This window comes from Leptonychotes weddellii, chromosome 13 (genome assembly GCF_054177405.1).
Source record: "Leptonychotes weddellii isolate Sample4059 chromosome 13, ASM5417740v2, whole genome shotgun sequence".
Taxonomy (NCBI): Eukaryota; Metazoa; Chordata; class Mammalia; order Carnivora; family Phocidae; genus Leptonychotes; species Leptonychotes weddellii.
The window spans coordinates 45170185-45193441 of NC_138381.1; the positions used below are offsets into that span (position 1 = coordinate 45170185).

General features: G+C 36.7%; 2 protein-coding genes across 12 annotated transcripts in view; one reads left to right on the forward strand and one right to left on the reverse strand.

The window, feature by feature from the left end:
- The window catches only part of ESCO1 (establishment of sister chromatid cohesion N-acetyltransferase 1), an 81773-nt gene extending 67155 nt beyond the window's left edge, over window positions 1–14618 (forward strand). For 8 of the 11 annotated variants that reach the window (XM_081801529.1, XM_081801535.1, XM_081801530.1 and 5 more), the window contains 4 exons: window positions 4414–4503; window positions 7648–7791; window positions 9617–9804; window positions 13424–14618. In XM_081801529.1, coding sequence (XP_081657655.1) covers window positions 4414–4503; window positions 7648–7791; window positions 9617–9804; window positions 13424–13571 — 570 coding nt within the window. In that variant the 3' untranslated portion in view covers window positions 13572–14618. Of the gene's footprint in view, window positions 1–3734; window positions 3859–4413; window positions 4504–7647; window positions 7792–9616; window positions 9805–13423 lie in introns of those variants that run through there. The other 3 variants (XM_081801538.1, XM_081801536.1, XM_081801537.1) reach the window with 3 other exon arrangements.
- A 2364-nt stretch (window positions 14619–16982) lies between these two features.
- Window positions 16983–23257, reverse strand: part of GREB1L (GREB1 like retinoic acid receptor coactivator) — a 246342-nt gene continuing 240067 nt past the window's right edge. The window contains exons 32-33 of the mRNA XM_081802542.1: window positions 21116–21254; window positions 16983–19760 (exon numbers count right to left, since the gene is read on the reverse strand). Coding sequence (XP_081658668.1) covers window positions 19597–19760; window positions 21116–21254 — 303 coding nt within the window. The 3' untranslated portion in view covers window positions 16983–19596. The remainder of the gene's footprint in view (window positions 19761–21115; window positions 21255–23257) is intronic.

The window sequence follows — 23257 nt, forward strand, 5'->3', positions numbered from 1 at the left end:
TGTTTCTTGACTTGTTAATTTTAGCCATTCTGACTGGTGTGAGGTGGTATCTCATTGTGATTCGGATTTCCCTGATGCCGAGCGATGTTGAGCACTTTTTCATGTGTCTGTTGGCCATTTGGATGTCTTCTTTGGAAAAATGTCTGTTTTTATATCCATTTTATAGGTGAGGAAACCAAGGTTTAGAGAGGTTAAGTAATTGGCCCAAGGCAACACAGCTAGTAAGTAGCAGAGTCTGGATTTGAATCTCGGTCTTACTGATTTTTAAAGTCTTCTTTATTGCTTTGTATGCTGCCTAGATCAGTGGTGTGCACACATGGTAGGTGGTCAGTACATATTTCTTGAATTGACTGAATTTTTCCATCTAATTACTCAACTTTTCATACTTTTTTTTTTTTTTTTAAGATTTTTATTTATTTGACAGAGCACAAGTAGGGGGGAGTGACAGGCAGAGGGCAGAGAGAGAAGCAGGCTCCCCGCTGAGCAGGGAGCCCGATGCGGGACTCCATCCCAAGACCCTGGGATCACGACCCGAGCTGAAGGCAGATGCTTAACCGACTGAGCCACCCATTTCCCTCGACTTAATCATACTTTTAAAGTTCAGTGAAGGTCACACTGAGTCAGCCTCTCTTTATCAGTTATGCTGACAATATACGATTATGTTTGCAAAAAAAAGGTCCAAACATGCACTTAAAACCAGCTGCTTGGGATAGTTAAGTATTTTAATACCTTTATTATACCATTTTATTAAAGTAGAATAACTAGGAAATACAGATAAGCTAAAAGGAAAAAAAACTAAATCACTCAGATTTAAAAGATGAAAAGGTTATTGTTTTTTACATAAAAGTTATTTAAAGGATATAACCACACCTTAAAAAAATTAGTTAATTCCTTAATATCAGATATTTCCTTAGGGTTCAAAGCTCTCCAAATATAATTTCTATACTGTTTATTTGTTTGAATTAAGATCTGTATATTGCATTTGTTGGCATATCTCTTAAGTCTCTTTTAATCTAAAGGTTCTCCCTCTTTGTCTTTTTTCTTGAATATTGGTAATTTTTTAAAAAGCTGGTTGTTTTATTTCTCAGGGTATTCTTTCATGGGTATTCTCATTCAGCCTTTTATGAAAGTGATTAGTATGAACTTTAAAAATTGGGGTATAATTTGCATACAGTTAAATGCACAGATCTTAAATGTTTGGTCAGTGAATTTTGACAATTGTATACATCAGTGTATCTGCCACTTAATGTATTTTGTTTTCAATTAATACCTTTTTTAAATGGAAAGAGAGGAGAAATCCTTTCCATTCTTTAGATTCTATAGATTCTAAAGTTTAGAGTAAGTACAGTGGCAAGGAACAACAAATAATCATTGATTGCTCTTAGGAATATAAAGCTTTCACAGCCAGATGGGTGAATTAAGAAAATTTGGGGTTTGGAAAACACTACTCACTAGCAGAGGGATGTGTGTAACATGTTAGAGCTAAAGGCGAGAAGTGTAAATGCACTGCATTGGAATTTATATCTTTGCAGAAAGCTGTGGCTGTTTGATTATTCCTCTAAATTGTATGTGCCCTTCCCCCACAACCTTCCCCTCTGCCTTAGTTTCAAGCAGCAGATAGTCTCCTCTAAACTTTTTAAAGTTGGGAGGATCGTGTGGTTATTAACTCCCAAGAAAGAGATAACTGCAGTTGAGGCATATAAATGTCTTGAGTATGTTATTTTACAGACATGAGCCAGCATGCTTCTTTCATCTGTCCATGATGTTGTATTTAACTTCGGGGACTTTATTAATTAACTTGTGTTTTCTTAGAGTAGTGCACTGATCTTAGTTTGATATCATTAGGAAGGTAGAATGGAAGTTACTGAGTGGCTACTCTGTGTGAGGAATTAAATACAGCCCTCTTAACAACTAAGTGATGGAGGTGATGACAGCCATTTTGTACATAGCCTAGATCAGGAAACAGAGTTTGTAATTTGTGCAAGGTCATATAGCTAGTAACAACAAAACAAGGCTTTAAACCCTGAAAAAAATTTTTTAAAGATTTTTATTTATTTATTTGACAGAGAGACCACAAGCAGGTGGAGCAGCAGGCAGAGGGAGAGGGAGAAGCAGGCTCCTTGTTGAGCAGGGAGCCCGATGCGGGGCTGGATCCCAGACCCTGGGATCATGACCTGAGCCGAAGGCAGTTGCTCACTTGACTGAGCCACCCAGGTGCCCCTAAACCCTGAACTTTTACTCCAGAACTCTTAAATAGTTTTCACTAAAATATGCTGTCTTCATGAAACTTAAAAAATCATAATCTGCCCTTTGCAAAATCCTGCTGCTTTTAAGTACATGAAGAAACAGACCCATATTTAAAACATAAAATTATGTCACATTTTCTGTATGAATGTGCAAGTGTCAAGTTGTTTCAAGAGAAAGTTTAATACTAAAAAGATAGTAAAACAAAATAATTTCTTTAGTGCCTCTAGTGCAATATAATGACATTAGACCAGCATTTTTCTTTTTAAAGATAATAGGAAAATAACTTACCAAATTTTCTTTAGATAATTCAGCTGAGGAACTATGACTTTTTTTTTTTTTTTAAGATTTTATTTATTTATTTGACAGAGAGAGACACAGCGACAGAGGGAGGAACACAAGCAGAGGGAATGGGGGAGGGAGAAGCAGGCTTCCTGCGGAGCAGGGAGCCCGATGCGGGGCTCGATCCCAGGACTCTGGGATCATGACCTGAGCCGAAGGCAGACACTTAACGACTGAGCCACCCAGGCGCCCCTATGACTTTTTTTTTTTAAGATTTTATTTATTTATTTGAGAGAGAACACAAGCAGGGGGAGAGGGAGAAGCAGGCTCCCCACTGAGCAGGGAGCCCGATGCGGGGCTCAATCCCTGGAATGACCTGAGCCGAAGGCAGACACTTAACGACTGAGCCACCCAGGCTCCCCCGACCTATGACTTTCTTATAAAAGTGAGGGTTACTTAAATTTTCTAGTTCTTCATTGAGTTTGTAGTTCAACTTTTAAAACTAAAAGTCTCCATTTTCATTTTATTGAAAATGGATTCATTTTAAGTGTTTCCCAAATTAACATAGTAATATAAATTTGTTTTTAAAGAGGTGATATCTTTTATATGTTTTAAAAATTGTGTACTTAAATTCAGATTTAATTTCTAAATTGAAAAAAAAAATGACTTCTGTGGCTGTTGTTCTGCTCCTCTTCAAATCTTGAGAACTTTTTTAACCAATCATAATTATAATCACCTGAAGCTTACTTTATCTTTGGGTGCTCTATTTTTTAAATGAATTCTCATTTTAAATACTTCAGATTGTTACATTTACTAAGCTTATTACTAGACTTTTTGTCCCCAAGATCCTGCCCCTCTCCTCAAAAAATCATTCTGAATTGTTTAAGAAGATCAGCCTCTTCTCTGACTTGCCATAATATTTTTTAAAAATGTAGTTACTTTTTTCTTGGTTTTATTGAGCTTTCGTTGTCTTAAAAGATCTCAGAAGATCATGGTTTTCTCTAGTAGAAGTACGTATTCCTTCTTGAGAGGCCCTTTTTCTTTTTTTTTTTTAATGTAAAGTTGGTTGGGTAAGACAAATGAAACAACCAGTTAAGCTCATTCCTTCTGTACTTATTATTAACTTCAAAGCTCCTAGTTTTAACCTCTGGTTCAGTCCCATCTTACTAGATTTAAGTGGCTTTTGTTTTGTTTTGTTTTTCATGCAGGTTCTGCTCATTAATCACCACGAGTGTGGATCTGAAGAAGAGTTTATTACCTCTCTTTTTTTGAGTATGTTTAACTTCAGATACACACAACGTAGCTTCTCCTTCCCTATTAGATTCTTAGAAGGTAGTTATATTTTTATAGTCTCCTTCTTGTGACTTTGATAGTTGTGATCAATAAGAATAAAAACTATTCCTTACTACATACTGGGCTACTGCATGCAAATCAGTTCATTTAAAACCTCCTGGAGGTCTTTGGCATGCCAGACATAAAACCATGAGTGTTTGTTTGTGGAGGTAACCATGTTCCAAAGAAATTTAAGAGTTAAATTCTTTTATCAAGAAATGGGAGAATTATCTTTTAGGCTCTGGGAATCACTGACTTTTAAGGGGCTTGCTTTTGGTGCGTGATTTTCAAAATTAATTTAAAATGGGAAATGATAAATTAAGAATATTCTTGTGGTATTAGATTACTGAATGAGTAGTATAGAGGAATTAGTTTGCATTGTACCCACTGTATGCTTAACAAAATAGCTGATTCATCATATCTTATCAGTTAAACATTAATGAGAATATTTTTCCATACTTGCAATTTTTAGATACATCAATATATTTTTCTTCTTATATGTGAATCTGATTAATGAAATATAACATAAAATTCATTCATATTTTTTATATCTAGGGTTGGAAAAAAGAAAGAATTTTGGCTGAATATCCTGATGGCAGGATAATAATGGTTCTTCCTGAAGACCCAAAGTATGCTCTGAAAAAGGTAAATGTCCAGTGAAATTTCATGTAGAATGGATAATGTCTAATTTTTTGAGAGAGTGGGGGAGGAGAAGAGGGAGAGGGAGAAGCAGGCTCCCCACTGAGCAGGGAGCCCGACAAGGGGCTCAATCCCAGGACCCCGAGATCACGACCCAAACCTATGGCAGGTACTTAACCAACTGAGCCACCCAGGTGCCCGTAGATAATGTAATTTTGTAGTCATCTTAACAGGATAGCGCATTACTGGCATAGCATGTTTAAGCACCAGCTCTGAAAACAAATAAGCATTTAAAGAATATACTTAAAAATTATGCTTAAACTTATGTGTCTAGGATATGTGAAATAAATTTTTAGTGATTACTGTCCCATGTTATCAGTAATTTGAGTGATGGAATAGAAGGCATGCTAGTTTATAATGCCACATTAGTGACTTTAAGAGTCAGAATTACAGGGGCACCTGGCTGCTCAGTTGCAAGATCTTGTTACTCTTGATCTCAGGGTTGTGAGTTCGAGTCCCACATAGGGCATAGATTACTTAAATAAATAAAAAACTTGGGGGTGTGCCTGGGTGGTTCAGTTGGTTAAGCGTCCTACTCTTGATTTTGTCTCAGGTCATGATCTTAGGGTCATGATCTCAGGGTTGTGAGATCAAGCCCTGCGTTGAGCCCCACGTTGGGCTCCTTGCTCAGTGTAGAGTCTGCTTGGGCTTCTCTCTCCCTCTCCCTGTACCCCTCCCCCTGCTTGTGCTCTCTTCCTCTAAAATAAATAAATAAATCTATTAGTTAAAAATTTGAAAAAAGTATTACTTTCATTAAAAAAGAATCAGAATTATAATTAAAATTTGACAATAACTTAGAAAATTAGCAATTGTAAAGTTTCATGTTGAGGGTAAATTTTTAAATAAAAGCTTATTGTAGAAGAAGATAAAATAATAGGTCATAGAGGGTCACCTGGGTGTCACAGTCGGTTAAGCATCTGACTCTTGGTTTCGGCTCAGGTTGTGATCTCAGGGTCATGAGATCGAGCCCCATGTTGGGCTCTGCTGGGAGTCTCCCATGAGACTCTCTCTCCCTCTGTCCCTCCCCCCACTGCTCTGCTCTTTCTCTCTCATAAATAAATAAATCTTTTTCAAAAAGTCATAGAAATTCTGAAATTAAACATGAGGTAATCATAAAATGTTAAAGAAATCCTCTTATCTGGTGTGAGCCAGGCTTAGTCCAGCTTTTAGATTTCCATACTTTGAGGGTTCAGAGAGATGGTGAAGTCTGGATTCATTTTATTATATTGGGTATCTTAAAAGGCAGGAAACCATAGGATAAACTTATTTTGAAATGACTTAATATTAATTACATTTTCAAATAATATGCTCAAAATGTTTTCTTCACCCTCCATCTGCTTTTTCAGAAGTACCTTATAATGTAAAGCGGTGGGTCCAGTTGTCTTTTGAAAAACTTAGTTTCGGGCGCCTGGGTGGCTCAGATGGTTAAGCGTCTGCCTTCGGCTCAGGTCATGATCCCAGGGTCCTGGGATCGAGTCCCGCATCGGGCTCCCTGCTCCTTGGGAGCCTGCTTCTCCCTCTGCCTCTCTCTCTCTCTCTCTGTCTCTCATGAATGAATAAATAAAATCTTTAAAAAAAAAAAAAAGAAAAAGAAAAACTTAGTTTCACTAGAGTGTGTCCAAAATGTCTAGGAAACACAAGGGAAATGTTTTATTTATTGTTCTTTTTTTTAGGTTAACAATTGGACCTCTTTAAATTTAGGAAAACTTCACTTGAAAGGGTGACCCTATTATTTGAAAATATAACTAACATTCTACTTTATCTTGTGGTTTTTGACTTTTCCCATGCCTTGTATTATGTATGACTGGACAATCCCAGATAACCAAATAAGCCCCCATATTACCACTGCCTAATAATACAGACAATAACATTTAGAATGACATGTAACCATGCCAACCTGTCTTGTATTTGAAACATTGATCCTTGTCACAAAAACAAATACTTGTTAATTAATACTGGATTAGTGATTGACTAAATGAAAATTAAATTATGTAATTTTTGGAATTCCAACTATTACCATTGGAAATGAACAGTGGGAACTTTGCTGCACCACCATATGTGGCATTCAGACTTTCCTTAACTAAATCTTCAGTAAATGCTAACTTCCTCATTTTAGTTTCTTAGGGCAAAATCTTAATAACAGTGTAGTATGTTACTAGTTAGTAATCCATAGTGGGTTAAAAATTAAAATCTAAGGAATTGTGAGTCATTTGCTTTTAGGAACTGAATTGTGAGTTGTGTTATGGGACACTGTTCCAGGATTAGGAGGACTTGAGTTTTCATCCCTGAACATGGTATTCTGCATGTCAGAGATATGAATACTTAATCCTCCGAGGGGTTATTTTAATTTTAAACTTAGTAATACGAATGAATGTTGGACTGAATATTAGCATTTTATTTTTTAACTGGAGAAGGAACTAATGATTGATTACCTACAGAAACCTTTGACTTTGAGCCTCCAGAAGCTCGAGCTTATCATATTTGACCTTGACCACAGTTCTAGGAGGTAGACTAGAAGAAGCACAGTTTGATGCCATATTAGCATTATCTCTGCTCTTTGTTTTTCTAGATGTCCAATATCTGACATGGGAAAGTTACCTTTGAACTTTCTTTCTTGCATATATAAAGTGAGGGACCATAGACCCAAGAGATGTTGGATTTAAATAAGATAATATTTATAAAGTGCTTTGCATAGTACCACTTCCATTTTACTGATGAGAGTACTAATTAAGGCTTGGGAAGACAAGTGCTTGCCTGGCTAAGATTCCAGTGAAATTCTCTTCAATTCTTAAACCAATAATGCTTCTAATGCTTTAATGTTCTTACTGTCTGTTGTAGGAGCTCTCACTGTTCTTGTTATTTGGACTGCTGGGCTTGGCATTACTGTCCAGTTCTTTCCCCATTTTGCACGTTGTTCCACAGGCCTTGAGAAACATTTACTGGTCAGCATAATCATTGCAAAGAGCTCTTCTGTAGGCGATATACTGCTTGGAATAATATACTCAACTTACTGAACTGAAATAGTATGTTTTAACATGTATACAATGCTTCCTTTCATTGTTACAAAAAATACTGTTCTTTATTTGGCAGGTTGACGAGATTAGAGAGATGGTTGATAATGATTTAGGTTTCCAACAGGCCCCACTAATGTGCTATTCCAGAACTAAAACACTTCTCTTTATTTCTAATGACAAAAAAGTAGTTGGCTGCCTAATTGCAGAACATATCCAGTGGGTAAGTGACTTTTAAAGAGTGTTCTGATTTGTAATTTGGTGTCTAACGAGTTTACTGTGTAATCTTGAATAACACAATCCTGGTAAATTTACATTTTATACAGGGAAGCATGTGAATGTTGGAATTGCCGTGTGTAAGTTTTTACTAAGCAGAATTGTATCTTTTATGGGAATTAGTTTCTCAAGTCTAATATAAAATAAAAATTCTATAAATCAAAAAGTACTGTTAAATTTTGTTTAGGAAGTTTCCATGTTGGGTACTAATGTAATGTTTGTCTCCATTCCTTCAGCATTGGAATAAAAGCAGAGGTTGGCAAACTATTGCCCAAGGGCAAAATCCAGCCTGTTTTTTTAAATAAAATTTCATTATAATTACAATATAATTTAAATACAATATAATATAAACAATGCCCATTTGCTTACATATTGTCTCTGGCTGGTTCACACTAGACTGAATTGAGTAGTTGCAACAGAAACCTGGTGGGCTGCAGAGCCTAAATACTATCTGGTTCTTTATAAAAAGTTGCCCACCCCCCCAATAGATCACCACTTCTTTGCTTGAGCTCTAGGTGAGAAGATGACTTGTATTTAGGAGCCAAATTGTACAAAAAATAAAAGAATCACAATAAAAGGGATATATTCACATTGTGTAAGTTATGTAGTAACTGACCAACTTATGAGAACAGAAGATTCTAGACTCTCTAATCATGCTCATTTTGAGGAATACCTCATTTGAATTCTTTTTTCAGCTGAGTTCTTGTTTGTGAATTCAGTGCACATTGGATTTGACTTTTGTTCAGTTGGTATCTTTCTGTATATTAATAATTTCCTGCAAACGTGTTTTATCATAAAAATTTTCTTATAAAAAGTCAATACAAGTCTTTAGGAGTTAATTTCTATATGTTAATTTAAAAAATCAGTCTTAAATTGCATGGCTTTGTGAATCTTGCTATTTATATTAACAAAATTGATTTAAATGAATAGCTGTGATAAGGTAATTTGGGGATAGAAATTTGATATAAAATGACTTATAGAGTTTGCCATATTGAAATTGAGTTGATTTTACATAGTGTATACCTTTGTGTTTTTTTTAATTTCTATTCTGCCTAGTTCCAAAAATCACTTTTGCAATGTTTAGAAGGTAGCTGTGTAATGTTTGTTTGTTAATTCTTCATTGTATTGTCTAATTAAGATTTGTACCATGTTCCGTTAGAAGGCTGGCTGTTGTCCAGCTAGACTGGTAGAGGAGATACTATATTTTTTAAAGCACCTTAGTTTTTTTTTTTTTTTTTTAAAGAGATGGAAATGTGGGGAAAGCAGCTTTTTGAATTTTTGATTTTTCTGCCATCCCTAGTCCTAGTTCCTGCACAGCTATGAACCCTAGAACTATGGCAGTAATCGCAGAAACAGTTGTTATGACTGCTGAGTTCTTGACATGTACTTTTGCTTGTCCTTAGAATGTGGGAGGTAGAGAAAAAAATAACAGATGCCATTATGGACCAGCCATGATGGGCAAGGTATTTTATATGTATTACCTTATTTAATTTCTCTACAATTTTCTGACAGAAGTGGTAGATATCTCTAGTTTATAGATAAGGAACCCAAATCTTAATTTGTTAACTGCTTTTGTGGTCACATAACTAGTAAGTGAATTAGAACAGAATGTAGATTCAGATCTGTTTCCTAAAGTGGGAGCGAAAGCATAAGTGGCCCCCATAGTTTGTTAAGCCAGACAAATGTAGCAGCCTCCTCACTAAGGTCAGTACTAGACAATTGCTAATTAATATTCTCACTTTAAATTTTTCCCTCTAATTTTGATACCTTAGGGCTACAGAGTTATAGAAGAGAAACATCCAGTTATCAGGTCAGAGGAAGAAAAAGTCAGATTTGAAAGGCAAAAAGCCTGGTGCTGTTCAACATTGCCAGAGCCTGCAATCTGTGGAATCAGTCGGATATGGGTATTCAGCATGATGCGTCGGAAGAAAATTGCTTCTCGCATGATTGAATGCCTAAGGTAACTTGAATGTGATTCTTCAAGTCGTTTTCTGTAGTTTTAAGATTTAAGCAGATTTTTAGTATTAAGATTGGCATTTAATCTTAAATCTATAACATTTATCTTAATTTAAAATTTGCATAAGATTGTCAGTGTATTGGATCTTTGTTTTTTATGTGAAGTTAATCTGAGGGGAGAGAAAGCACTATCAGTTAAATACTGTTAAACTATTTTTACTTACTTGTAACTATGATATTAGGCCAAAATAACCCACTTATTTCAAACTGTTCAATATTGGAGAATTTTAAAGATAACCAAATAAATGTGGGAATTTGGAATTTAAAATTGCTTTTAGAAAAATTTGTCTTAAATTAAGAATATTATTTGTAAATTATCTAAGTCTCCTACTAGTTTTTCTTTTTGCTATTTTTATTGCTTGATTTTAAATTAAAGGTATAGAGGAAAAGACTCAGATAAATTGCATGTTTTGTTTTTTGTTCTTTAAAGCACTTTTGCCAGAGGATTAATGGAGGTTCAAATTAATCACACAGATGAGGTTTTTACGCCAGTCTCATGTTTTTGTTTATTTCTGGAATCCCTGTCTGCTGTTATCTGTAGGTTTAGCTTTCAAAGTAGTCCATCATTGTTGTGAGATCCTAAGGCTCTAGGAATCTTAGAACCTTAATGTGTTTCTGGTCTTTCCCTCTTATTTTATTGTAAGTAGTGATCCAGGAGGGCTCAGGTCTACCCGCCCTTTTCATGACAAGAGGCAGGTCTGTTTTTAGCTCTTTCAAAACTAAACCTGGAAAATGCAGCTGTTTAAATAATAGTCCTAAATATGAGGGTATTGCACCTCCTTTAAATCTTGTAAATTTAGGTCTTATGACAACCCTAAGATGGTTCTAGTTTATAAAAACATTACACAGTCTAGCCATTGCATTTGTTCTGTGTGATAGTGAGATGCCCCCATAAGCTTCCTGTTAAAACTCATGAAGAGTTTCTACTTTTTTCATTTATTGTTCTTATGTACCTAGCTCACCTTGTTAAGATTATAGTGTGAAAATTCTAATAGTCTGTATCCTGGCTAAATTGAAGAAAAACTTTTAAATAACAGCTTTATTGAGATACAGTTACATAGCATAAAACTCATCTCTTTAAATTATACAATTCAGTGGGTTTTAATATATTCAGAAGGCTGTGCAACCATCACCACTATCTAATTCCAGAACATTTCCGTCACTGTCCCCCCAAAACCCATACCCATTAGCAGTCACTCCCCATTTCCCTCTCCCCCAGCTTCTGGCAATCACTAATCTACTTTCTATCTGAATGGATTTTCCTATTCTGAACATTTCATATAAATGGATTCCTATAATATATGACCTTTTTGACTGGTTTCTTTTACTTAACATGCTTTCAAAGATCATCCATGTTGTAGTATGTATTTGTGTGCTTCATCCCTTTTTTTAAATTTAAAATTTTTTTTTTTAAGATTTTACTTATTTATTTGACAGAGACATAGCGAGAGAGGGAACACAAGCAGGGGGAGTGGGAGAGGGAGAAGCAAGCTTCCCGCGGAGCAGGGAGCCCGGATGCTGGGCTCGATCCCAGGACGCTGGGACCATGACCTGAGCCGAAGGCAGACGCCTAACAACTGAGCAACCCAGGCGCCCCTGCTTCATCCCTTTTTTTATTGCCAGATAAAATCCCACTGTATGGATGTACCACATTTCATTTATCCATTCGTCAGTTGATGAACAGGGGGTGGCTTGGTTACACTTTTTTGGCTATTATGAATAATCTGCGAACATTCATGTACAAATTTTTGTGTATTTTTATTTCCCTTGGTAAGTAGAGAAGTATTTGCATGTTTTTGTTTCTCTTGGTGTATACCTAGGAGCAGAATTGTTGGGCCATATAGTAACTGTGTGTATAACATTTTGAGGACCTGCCAAACTGATTATCAAAGCAGCTACACTATTTTACACTCCCACCAGCAACGTATGAGGGTTCTATAATTTCTCCACATCCTCATCAGCACTTGTTATTGTCTGTCTTCTTAATTTTAGCCATCCTAGTGAGTATGAAGTGGTATTTCATTTTGGATTTGATTTACATTTTCCTAATGGCTAATGAGCATCTTTTCATGTGCTTATTGGCCATTTATGGATGTTCTTCAGAGAACTCCCTATTCAAATCCTATGTCCATTGTTAAATTAATTTATCTTTTTCTTACTGTAATAGTTCTTTATTCTGGAGACAAGTCCCTTATCAGGTCTAAGATCTGCAGATATTTTCTACCTTTTCATAGCTGTTTTTTCATCTTCTTGGTGTCCTTTGAAGCACAAAGGTCTTTAATTTTGAACTCCAAATTATATATCTTTTTCTTTTGTCACTTGTGTTTTTGGTGTCCTAAGAAGCCATTTCTTAATGCAAGGCTACAAAGATTTATACCTGTATTTTCTTCCAAGAGTTCATACTTTTAGTTCTTACATTTAGGTCTTTGATCCATTTTAAGTTAATTTTTGTGTATGATATGAGATGGGATCCGACAACGTTCTCTTTTTCATGTGGATATCCAGTTGTCCCAGTGCCATTTGTTAAACTATTCTTTTCCATTGAATGGTCTTGGCACCCATGTCAAAATCATTCATTTCAAGGGTTTCTATCTGGACTGTTCAGTTCTATTCGTCTATTCTTTAGCCATAGCACACTGCTTTTAGTTCTGTAGCTTTGTAGTATGTTGCAAAATAAGGAAGTGTGAGTTCTTTAGTTTTGTTCTTTTTCAAGATTCTTTTGACTGTTCAGTGACTCTTCCAATTTCATGAGAGTTTTAGGACCAGCTTGTTAATTTCTGCAAAGCCAGCGGTAGTTCTTCTGATTCATAAACATGGCATATCTTTCTATTTAAGTTTCCAGATCTTGCACCTCTTTGTTAAACTTAATCCTGAGTATTTATTCTCTTGATGTTATTATCAATGGAATTGTTTTTAAAATTTCATTTTGGATTGTTAATTTCAAGTATATAGAAATTCAGTTAATTTTTTAATATTCTTGTATTCTGCAACCTTGCTGAACTCATTTCTAATTAGATCTAATAGTTTTTTTGTGAATTCCTTAGGATTTTTGTATATACAAGATCATCCAAAACTGTCTCCAGAAAGAGGTAGTTTTACTTCTTCCTTCCTAATCTGCTTTTTATTTTCTTTTCCTTGTCTAATTACCCTGGCTGGAGCCTGCAGTAAGTACACTGTTGAATAGAAGAGGTATAAGCAGATAGCTTTCCTTGTTCTTGATCTTTGGGAAACAGTTTTCAAGTCTTTCACATTAATTTTGATGTTGCCTAATGCTCTTTATCAGGTTGAGGAAGTTCCTTCTACTCAGAATTGTTGAGTATTTTTATCATGAAAGGTGTTGGGTAAATGTTTTTTAAAACCATTGTTACTTTCATAAAAATTTTTTACCTCAGGTTATTAATAATCTAGATGAGCGATTATTTTCAACAATTTTTAGAACATACAACATTACCTAAAAGTTTTACTGGTCAAATTTTACTTGATAGGTTTTTCCAGTTTTTATGATAAAAATGTTAATTTCTTTTTTTTTTTTACCCTTCCACACCCCCTCCCTTTTTTAATAGGAGTAACTTTATATATGGCTCATATTTGAGTAAAGAAGAAATTGCTTTCTCAGATCCCACTCCTGATGGAAAATTATTTGCAACACAGTACTGTGGCACTGGTCAGTTTCTGGTATATAATTTTATTAATGGACAAAATAGCACCTAAAACAAATTCGTGCCTGCAGTACTAGAAGACATCTACTGAAGAGAATGGATTGGTTGCTGACTTTAACCAGGAACTAGGGCCATTTTTATTACAATGAACTCAGGACTGGCAACAACCGTAAGGTTGTTCCATTTTCATAAAATTGGAAACAATGCAGTAATAGCTTATTATTGTTTTGTTTTTTAAAGAAGATATTTTATTATCTTTTACAGAAATTTATGATTGATGTATTTTATCTATAGTTATTTAGACATGTTTACATGCAGCAGATAATTGTTCATAGTGGACTGAAAACTAATGCAAGGACTATGGTCTCAGTGATAAGTATATTTTGAAGTTCTTAATATGGAAATATACCAGTGTAGCTTGGTACTGTATTTTTTTATATTGATCTGCTGATACCAGTTATAGTTTTAAAGATTGTATTTTTACAGAGCGGGAACCAATGTTTTTGGTTCTTATTCAAGGAGGGTGCAATATTGCATGTCAAAGAATTCAAAGCTAATTCTTAAAGGGCCTGAAATACATTTTGAAGGAACCCCTGCAAAAAGGCATAGTTCCAAATAAGCAGGAAGAATTTGGAATATTGAGCATTTTCTTCCCTTTCTTTCTTTCCTATTCTTGATGCAGGAAGAAGTGGAAGGTGGTAAAGAATTGAGGCTTTTCTTCTTGGAGAGCTATAAAGTGACTAGAATTAGAAAGTACCCTCTAAAGTTTATTATTCTTTCATTCCGGTTTTATTTCTTAAAGTAAGTGGCACCTGGGCACACTTAGGCTATTAACAAATCCCAAAGAGGTTTATAAAAACCTATGGAATAGTTGTAAGCTAACTATGGATGACTTGGTATCTGCTTTGTTATTCCTCAGAAATACTACACTGAGTATATGCCCGCGTTACTGGACTTCATTTTGATACTTGTCAATCCTTCATAGTGCCCTCTACTTTTAAAGGGTTTATATGTTGAAAAACTGCTGTGGCCTTTTATGACCTGTATATAATGTAGAATAAAATAATAAAATACTTGATAGCTTTTTCTAAGTGTTAAATGTGATAATAGTGTGTTGTCATTTGTGCTTTTTCAGGGAGTTAAGTTTGATACTTTAAAATATAATTAAAACACCAGCTTCTTATAAGTTTCACCATTTTGCCAGAGGACCAGTATATCTGTAACAACTCTGAACTTGGTCTTCAAAAGGCACAATCCTAACATGAGAATTTTTCTGGTCTTTCAGAGAAAGAAAGAGCCATAGCCCAAGAATGAAGCACCACTTCATTTAACATAGATTATTTTTATGAGCTGAAATAATCCTATCTCCATTAAAAACCAGCTAAAATTTAGGGCTTTAAATTAGCAGGTGTGTATTTTACGCCCCCCCCCCCCAATAGGTGTATGCTTTTTAAACTTATAGAGTGGTATAAAGCTCTGTACTCTGTTTGTAGAGGTGTAAATATTTCCCTCTGACTCGTCATGATAGTCTGACTTTGACACTCCCTTTCCCTTTGGACTAGAAACTATTCTCGTCATCCTTGGTGTCCTCATTTGCTTGACAAGGAGCGTAACTTTTGAAAAGAGGACATTTTCAGGTATAGTATAGGTGCTCTAGTAACTATTAATTTCATAATACAGCATAATACAGACCCAATTTCCACAGAAGCCATAGTATGCTTCTTTGTGGAGCCAAACTTGGTGGTTTTAAGGGGACCTGGGAGTAGAGAATATACATTGGTTGGTTTAAATGTTACAGTTATTAGGAAAACCATTATTTTCATGTTTATATTGAAAACAGAGCCCCTCAAATAACTTTTGTAGTCTAGATTTTTCTCTAAGAACAGTATTAATGACTTCTAAGTTTTGAGTGTTTGCTGTGTGTCACGCCTTCTGTATAGTGCTGCATTATTTTATCATGACACCTCAAATGAGGAATCTGGAACCTAGAAGGTTGAGAGACTACTGTAGCAGTCTGTGTGAAAAATGTTGAAACAAAGAACTAAAACTAATGTGTTGATGGAGATGAGGAGACAGATAAACTTGGGGAAGATAGAATTGAAGAATTGAAAGAGCTGATAACCAGCTGGACAAGGATCATGGCAAAGAATCTAGGGCAATTTGGAATTTTGATTTGGGTAACTGGATAGATGGATTGACTGAGAAGGGAATACTGGAGAATTATGTTGGGAGGATTGGACCAGAAAGGATGAACTCAATTTTGGTAAAGATTTTGAGGTGGTTGCAGAATCTCCAAGTGGAGATACCTGTTTGGTATATAATTGGATATGTTGATCTAGAGTTTGGAGAAGTTTGAACTAAGGAAATTTATTAATGTAGTTATTCAAAGGTTTAGAAGAGATGTCCCCACCATGGGGTTTGTAAAATGACAGGATAGGAGAGAGTTGTGAGGAACACCATCATTTAGGAGTCTCAAAAGAAGAGTACCTCGGAAGAGGTAAGAGGATCAGAAGAGAGTGGTAGAAACCAAAAGAAGAGTTTTAAAAATCAAGAATGGTCAGCGCTATCACATCGCAACTGAAGGCTGAAGAATGACACTAGAAAAAGAGCAGTCTTTTCGGAGTGGTGGAGGCAGTAATGGACACAGTGAGTATACACTAATGGCCACAGTCAAACTTCAAAAGAAGTGATTCTATAATTGTGATTGTATGTCTATGAATTTGTCAGCTGCCCTTGAATAGTTGGTTCATTATAAAAATGTCTGGAGCGCCTGGGTGGCTCAGTCGGTTGAGCATCTTTTTTTTTTTTTTTTTTAAAGATTTTATTTATTTATTTGACAGAGAGAGAGAGAGCGAGAGCAGGAACACAAGCAGGGGGAGTGGGAGAGGGAGAAGCAGGCTTCCCGCCGAGCACGGAGCCTGATGCGGGGCTCGATCCCAGGACCCTGGGACCATGACCTGAGCCGAAGGCAGATGCTTAACGACTGAGCCACCCAGGCGCCCCTAACAGAGTTATTCTTAAAAGTAGGTAGTTGGGAAATAAATTGGAGATTAACACCTTCTGTCATACTACACAGTTCTTGCAACTCGCAGAAGCAAAGTTCTGCTTCTGAGGACCCCAAATGAGTGTAGTTGCCATCTATATACTCTGAGTATTTCTAATATCTCTAAAAATCATTTTGAGATCTGTCATCCATACTTAATGTGGAACTCTGCAAATGGGCATGGTGTGTGGATATTTTATATGTGTGTATTTTCTTTGTATAAGCTACAGATTTTCATTCAGCAAGTATTAACACTTTCTTGGACTGTTAAGCCAGAGAATAGTCAACTCTTAGAGCCATCCAACCTGTGATATGTGGACTCTGTGTCTTTTTTGGACATTGCCAGTGGTAGGGAGCTCATTCCATTTTTGAACATACCAGAAAATTAGTGTAAAGAAAACAAACTTTTTCTTTTTTGGGGGGGGGGTGGGAAAGAATTTTAATACATTCACCAAATTAAATGAAAGGACAACATACTGTAGACACAACTTAAAAGACAGTTTAGAATCATAAACAAAATGTGAGGTAGACCAACTAGTGAAATTCACCAAATTTTGGTTAAGAAAATTTTACAGTAATAAAGTAACACAGGTGCCTCCTTTTCTAAAAATCACAAAAAGCAATTGCATAAATTACAGCCAAAATAATTGAATACAACAATTCTCATTCTAATTTTAGTTTACATTCAGTATTAACCTGTGTGAACTGTCCTACATGGCAAGGTTCAACAGGTCTATAGATCAATTAATGCAGGCCTAGCAAACACATTCATACCACAATGTTCTAAAGGATGGCAAGGCTTGAAGCTGAACACACCAAGGTATGTATTAACAAATCATGGTGTCTGGGCTTGTGCAATTTTATCCTTAAAGGAAAAGGACCTAACGTTCTCTAAAGAATTATACTGATAAGGTGATTTTAAAAGATCCAGACCTTAGTAATACAAGCAGTGAAAAGAACAGGCAGGTCATTTGGAATTTTCCATCATTGGGGTGATGGTCTTTTTGGCTTTTTTCCGGCACTTTCTCTTCCACAGGGTTAAATAGTATTTAAGAGATCACAGTTATTTGATTTTTCAGAGTGCAGCCGTGGAGTACCTGCATCTAAAGTTACTACTTTAAAAAACACGCTTTAGACTTTGAAGCCATAAAGCCAGAAGAAACCCTGAGAGGCCATCTGCCCCAGGTACAACTGTTTTGGAATTATTTCAAGTATCTTATTTGCTCTATATAGTAAATATTACTGGAATATTGCACAAACAGTGGGTTTCTTGATATCATCTGCATTAGGCCCTTTCAACAAAACAGGAACAATTGAAATACATTCATATCTAAATCAACCTGCTTCAGAACGTACCTCTTTACCAAAAATTCTGCTGTACTAAAATTAAGGAGTATTTTTAAAGAATACATAAGGCAGATCCTCTTTGAAGGACAATTAAAAAACATGGGGTTTAAAGGAATTGTTCATTTCAAAATACATTTAAAGCATCATAAGTAGCTCTATTAAAACCAAGAGATCTGCAAACTGTTTTTAGATTAGTACATTCCATCTTTTCACTACTGTAAACTCCTTGTTATCACAAGCTAATAAAGCTGGTTGGTTAACATTATTTGTTCTAAGTAAATGCAGGCTTAGTCAGCCCCCTCTCAGTTTCAGGCCACAGATAAGACATCAGTTCAAGTAACAATGGCCATTTTAAGTGGGTACATATGGGCTAATAAGAAAAATGTCAAAGAGACTGTTTAATGATGAGACCTGGAGCAATTTAAGCATAAACTTCCAATAGACTTAGTTTGTTCTAGAACATTTTCTAAAAGTCTGTTTCTGATTAAAATATATTGGTGAGAACTCTGTAGAAACTTACACTGTTCATATTGAACAAACATCCCCTGCTGATTTTAGTGAGTCAGAGACTTTAATGGAATCTTTCTTACTCCTCACAAGAGAATCACTTTTTTACTCCTCACAAGGATTAAAATGGTTGTGTCTCTCTCTGGCTCTGTTTCCCATTTCAGCGATTTTTGTGTTGTCAGTATAAGGTAGCTGATACTCAGTGTATCTTTTAAAGGAAGCTTTGCTTGAGGCCCAGAAAAGAAAGAAACTAATTCCACGCCACACAGAACCATAGCCTGACATGTAGCTTTCCTGGCTTAATTCCATCCAAACAGGGTGGGTATGGGGTGACCGCTGAAAGCTTTTTAATTGGCTCAACTACTGAATTAGGTTCTCCTTGTAAAAGATTAAAAACTCTGTTCCATATTCTCATGGACATAGTGTGCTTAGAGACTGGAAACATTTTTAAAGAATGAAAAAAAAAGGAATTTCAGCAAGGAGAAGCTGCATAAATGCAAACAGTGCCTGCTCTGCATTTACTGATTTGTTTGTTCAGTTTTAAATAGTAAACTTTTAACTCCTGTGGAAATTTTGCCAAAAGTTTCAATACATATAAGATTATAAATCTTAAACTAACACTGCACAGAGAAAGACAAAGCTACTTCTTTTTTTTTTAAAATACAAATATCTTCTACATTCTATCATTTCAGACCCCTGAGTAATACTGTACCAAAGTACAGATCTGAAGAGAAACTGAGGGTTCAGGCCTCAAACGTTAATCTTCAATTAATTCCACACCAACGGTGTGAGTCTCATGTAACACATTCAGGCTAGCTAATGCCAAGAGTCCGTTTTCCCCCTAACATAGTGTAGTAGAAAAAACAATGCAAACTCCATGTTCATTCTCCAAAGTGTATCCTCCTCAGGCTCCCATGGCAGACCATGTCTTAAGTAATTGCATAACTGCCTAGGGTGGAGTTAACCTGAACTTAAGGTCCTGACTGTGGAACTGAAAGAGACTGATCCCCCAAAGATCTGGGTCAGATTGGGGTTGGAGGGGTGGATTTCTTTGGAGAACAAATATGTTGCACTTTGCTCCACAGTGATTGTACTTTAAAGGAAAAAAAAAATCCCAAATAATTGTTTCTGCCCCACCCCACCTAGGCATCCCTTTGCTATTTTTGGTCTCTTCAAAAGCTCATACATGGCGGCCAGTAAGAAAGTAGAGGGGCTTGTCATCGCTGCTGTTTGCAGTTTGAAACTCGTCCCGGAGGCGGAACTGCCACTCATCCTCTAGCTCTAAGCGGACAATTGTTTGGCGTAAGGAGCTTCTGTCTTGGCAGATGACACACAGGGTAGCACCTTCAGAAGAAAGGCAGAAATGCGTCTTAGGCTCAGGGATTGAAATTATAAAGAACACGCCATTTTTATCTGATTATATCCTCTAAGCTGACACATCTGAGAACCAACATAAAGGTAAGTGACCTATCACAATTATTTGTTATAATTTTAATTTTTATTTGAGTAAGCAGTCTTACAAATTCAAAAATTTAAGAGTGTAAAGTGAAAAATCTCCCCTTCCCCTGTGGTAACCAATGGTAAAACCAGTGTTCTGTGTTTCTAGTGCAGGATTTCTCCACCTTAGCAACACTGGATCGTTCTGTTACGGGGGGCTGTTCTGTTCCTGCAGGATGGTTTAGTAGCCTCCTTGGCTTCTACTCACTAGATGCCAGCAGCACTTTCCAGTGTGGCAACCTAAGATATCTCCTGATATTGCCAAATGTCCCCTGGGAGGCAACCCCCGCCTCACTGCTCCAGGTGCATTTTATGCATATATAAATACACAATATCATCTCTTCTTAAATTCTACAAATGAGTAAAATCATACAGTATTTGTCTTTCTCTGACTTATATCACTTAGCATTATATACCCTCTAGGCCCATTCATGCTGCTGCAAATGGCAAGATCTCTTCTTTTTTATGGTGGAGTTAGTCCATTGTATATACACTTGATCTTAGTCAAAAGGCCGAGAAGTGATTAGTCCATTGTATATAAATACATTTTCCTTATTCATTCATCTACGGTGGGACACTTGGGTTGCTTACATATATTGCCTATTGTAAATAATGCTGCAACAAACATTGGGGTGCATGTATCTTTTTGAATTAATGTTTTCGTTTTCTTTGGGTAAATAGCCAGTACTCTTTAGTTTTTGAGGAAACTCTACATTGTTTTCCACAGTGGCCTGTGCACAATATTCTGAATCTTACTTTCTTCACTGACCTCAGAGGTCATCTTGTCATGATTATTTGTGAGGCTTAATCTGCAGTTTGTTCTTAGGCAGATCTCTTTTGTATAGTGCATACCTGTTGAAGCAACTTTAGTTTCTATACCAGAATCACAAGTCATTAACCTGATTTTTACTAAAATTAGATTATTTCTGTTTACATTGCATCATTCCTTTCTAAAATTAATAGTGGCAAAAACAAACAATGTGATCGCATTTCTGGCCGTGTATGTGCAGTTTGTCCTGGTAGAACAACAACCTGATTCTACCCCCGCCCCAGTTAAGAAAATCGTGGCCCTGGTTTAAAAGCCAAGTGTTCAACTTACTGGCAAAAATGATTGTTAAAGTGCTTTTTTATATGTTTCACCTCCCTGTTTTGTCCGGGGGAACAATGGCATTCACAAGCAAAAGACACTAAGTTTGACTTACCTTTTAGAAACTTAAATTTCTTCAGAAGATCAGCACCTACAAAAGAGTCACAGAGGTACAAGAGAAGTCCACTGAAAAACACCCCTTCACAGCTGACATTGCTGGAGTGGGGTCTGGAGCTGACGTAGCATATGGCCACCTGGAATCATCAAGCAGACATAGCATGGGCATTTCAAAAAGCAAGTAAAACCATCGGCACTTTAGCTGAGTGAGCCAGTACCTTCCTCTTTAGCTGTTTCAGGGTAAGGTAAAGGAGGTAAACTTTTTTTACTGAAACTTAAATAGGCTGGTTATTTAAACTCTGCACCTATTTTATTTAGTGTGCCAAGTTTTAACCTATTTAAATCTTCGTGTTTCTGTTAATGAAGGACTGTCGAGAGAATTAGTAGTAAGAAACAAAACAGGCCTCTCCACCTAAACGTCTTTATAAAATGAAAAACTGCCTTCCACAAAAAGGCATACTGAGAAAAGTTTAAATGTTCTGAGTAGAAATTTTTTATTCTCATTAATAAAGTAATCAGCTTTTCATTTAGATACACTTACATTTTCAATCAGACAGAAGCTTCAAGCAGTACATGATTTTACTGGGTGTGGAGCCCAGTGTGGGGCTTGAACTCATGACCCTGAGATCAAGACCTGAGCTCGAGAGTCTTGATGCCTAACCGACTGAACCACTCAGGCGACCCCCAGCAGTGCATGATTTTATTTATTTATTTATTTATTTATTTATTTATTTATTTATTTATTTGAGAGAGAGAACACAAGCAGGGAGAGCAGCAGGCAGAGGGAGAAGGAGAAGCAGACTCCCTGCTGAGCAGGGAGCCCAATGTGGGGCTTGAACCCAGGACCCTGGGACCATGACCTGAGCCCAAGGCAGATGCCTAACCAACCCAGCCACCCAGGTGCCCCACAGTGCGTGATTTTTAAGATTTAGTTCTATATGGCTTGCATGTACAGAATATAACTATACAGAAATTACAGGGAAGTAAGATAGTTGGGGAGACCTTGAGAACAGTGAAATGGCTTACTGCATGGACCTGACCACTTGGATCCAAATAACTGGTTCCTCTGCTTAGTAGCTAGTAGGTGACCTTGAGCAGCTTCCTTCATTTTACCATACCTCAGTTTCCTTGTCTGGAGAAGTAACAGTAGTACCTGTTTCACAGGACTGTTTTGTGGAATAAATACTGTAAACTGCTTAGTAGGTATTCAGTGAGTGTTAGCTGCTGTTAGACAACACAGTCTTACTGCTACTCCTACTAACATCTAGAGCCCTGGACCCTGGGGTGGAGGAGTTTGGAGATATCATAAAAAGCACTATTATACCTGATGGTTTTTAAGGTTCCTTCTACCTCTACAATTCTACAGTTCATGGTCCAACCATAGTGTAGATTACTGAGATTTCTTAAGAATGAGAATGTAAAGTGTTTATGCTATTTGAATTAAAAATCCGTTCCCAGGGAGCGCCTGGGTGGCTCAGTTGGTTGAGCATCTACCTTCGGCTCAGGTCATGATCCCGGGGTCCTGGGATCGAGTCCCGCATCGGGCTCCCTGCTCTCCCCCTGCTTGTGTTCCCTCTCTTTCAAATGAATAAATAAAAAATCTTGAACCAGTTGTATTTCAGTCTGAAGAGACTGTGTATGTCAATACACACAGAGAAAAAAAGCCAAAGAGGAAATCTAGTACACCAAAATGTTAACTGTTCCCATTCCAGGTGATTTTTTTTTCCTTTATACCTTTTAAAAGATTTTATTTTTTATTTATTTGTGAGAGAGAGAATGAGAGACAGCATGAGAGGGAGGAGGGTCAGAGGGAGAAGCAGACTCCCTGCTGAGCAGGGAGCCCGATGTGGGACTCCATCCCGGGACTCCAGGATCATGACCTGAGCCGAAGGCAGTCGCTTAACCAACTGAGCCACCCAGGCGTCCCAATATACCTTTTAATTTTTTTTTTTTAAAGATTTTTTATTTATTTATCTGAGAGAGAGAATGGGAGACAGAGAGCATGAGAGGGGGAGGATCAGAGGGAGAAGCAGACTCCCCGCTGAGCAGGGAGCCCGATGCGGGACTCGATCCCGGGACTCCAGGATCATGACCTGAGCCGAAGGCAGTCGCTTAACCAACTGAGCCACCCAGGCGCCCC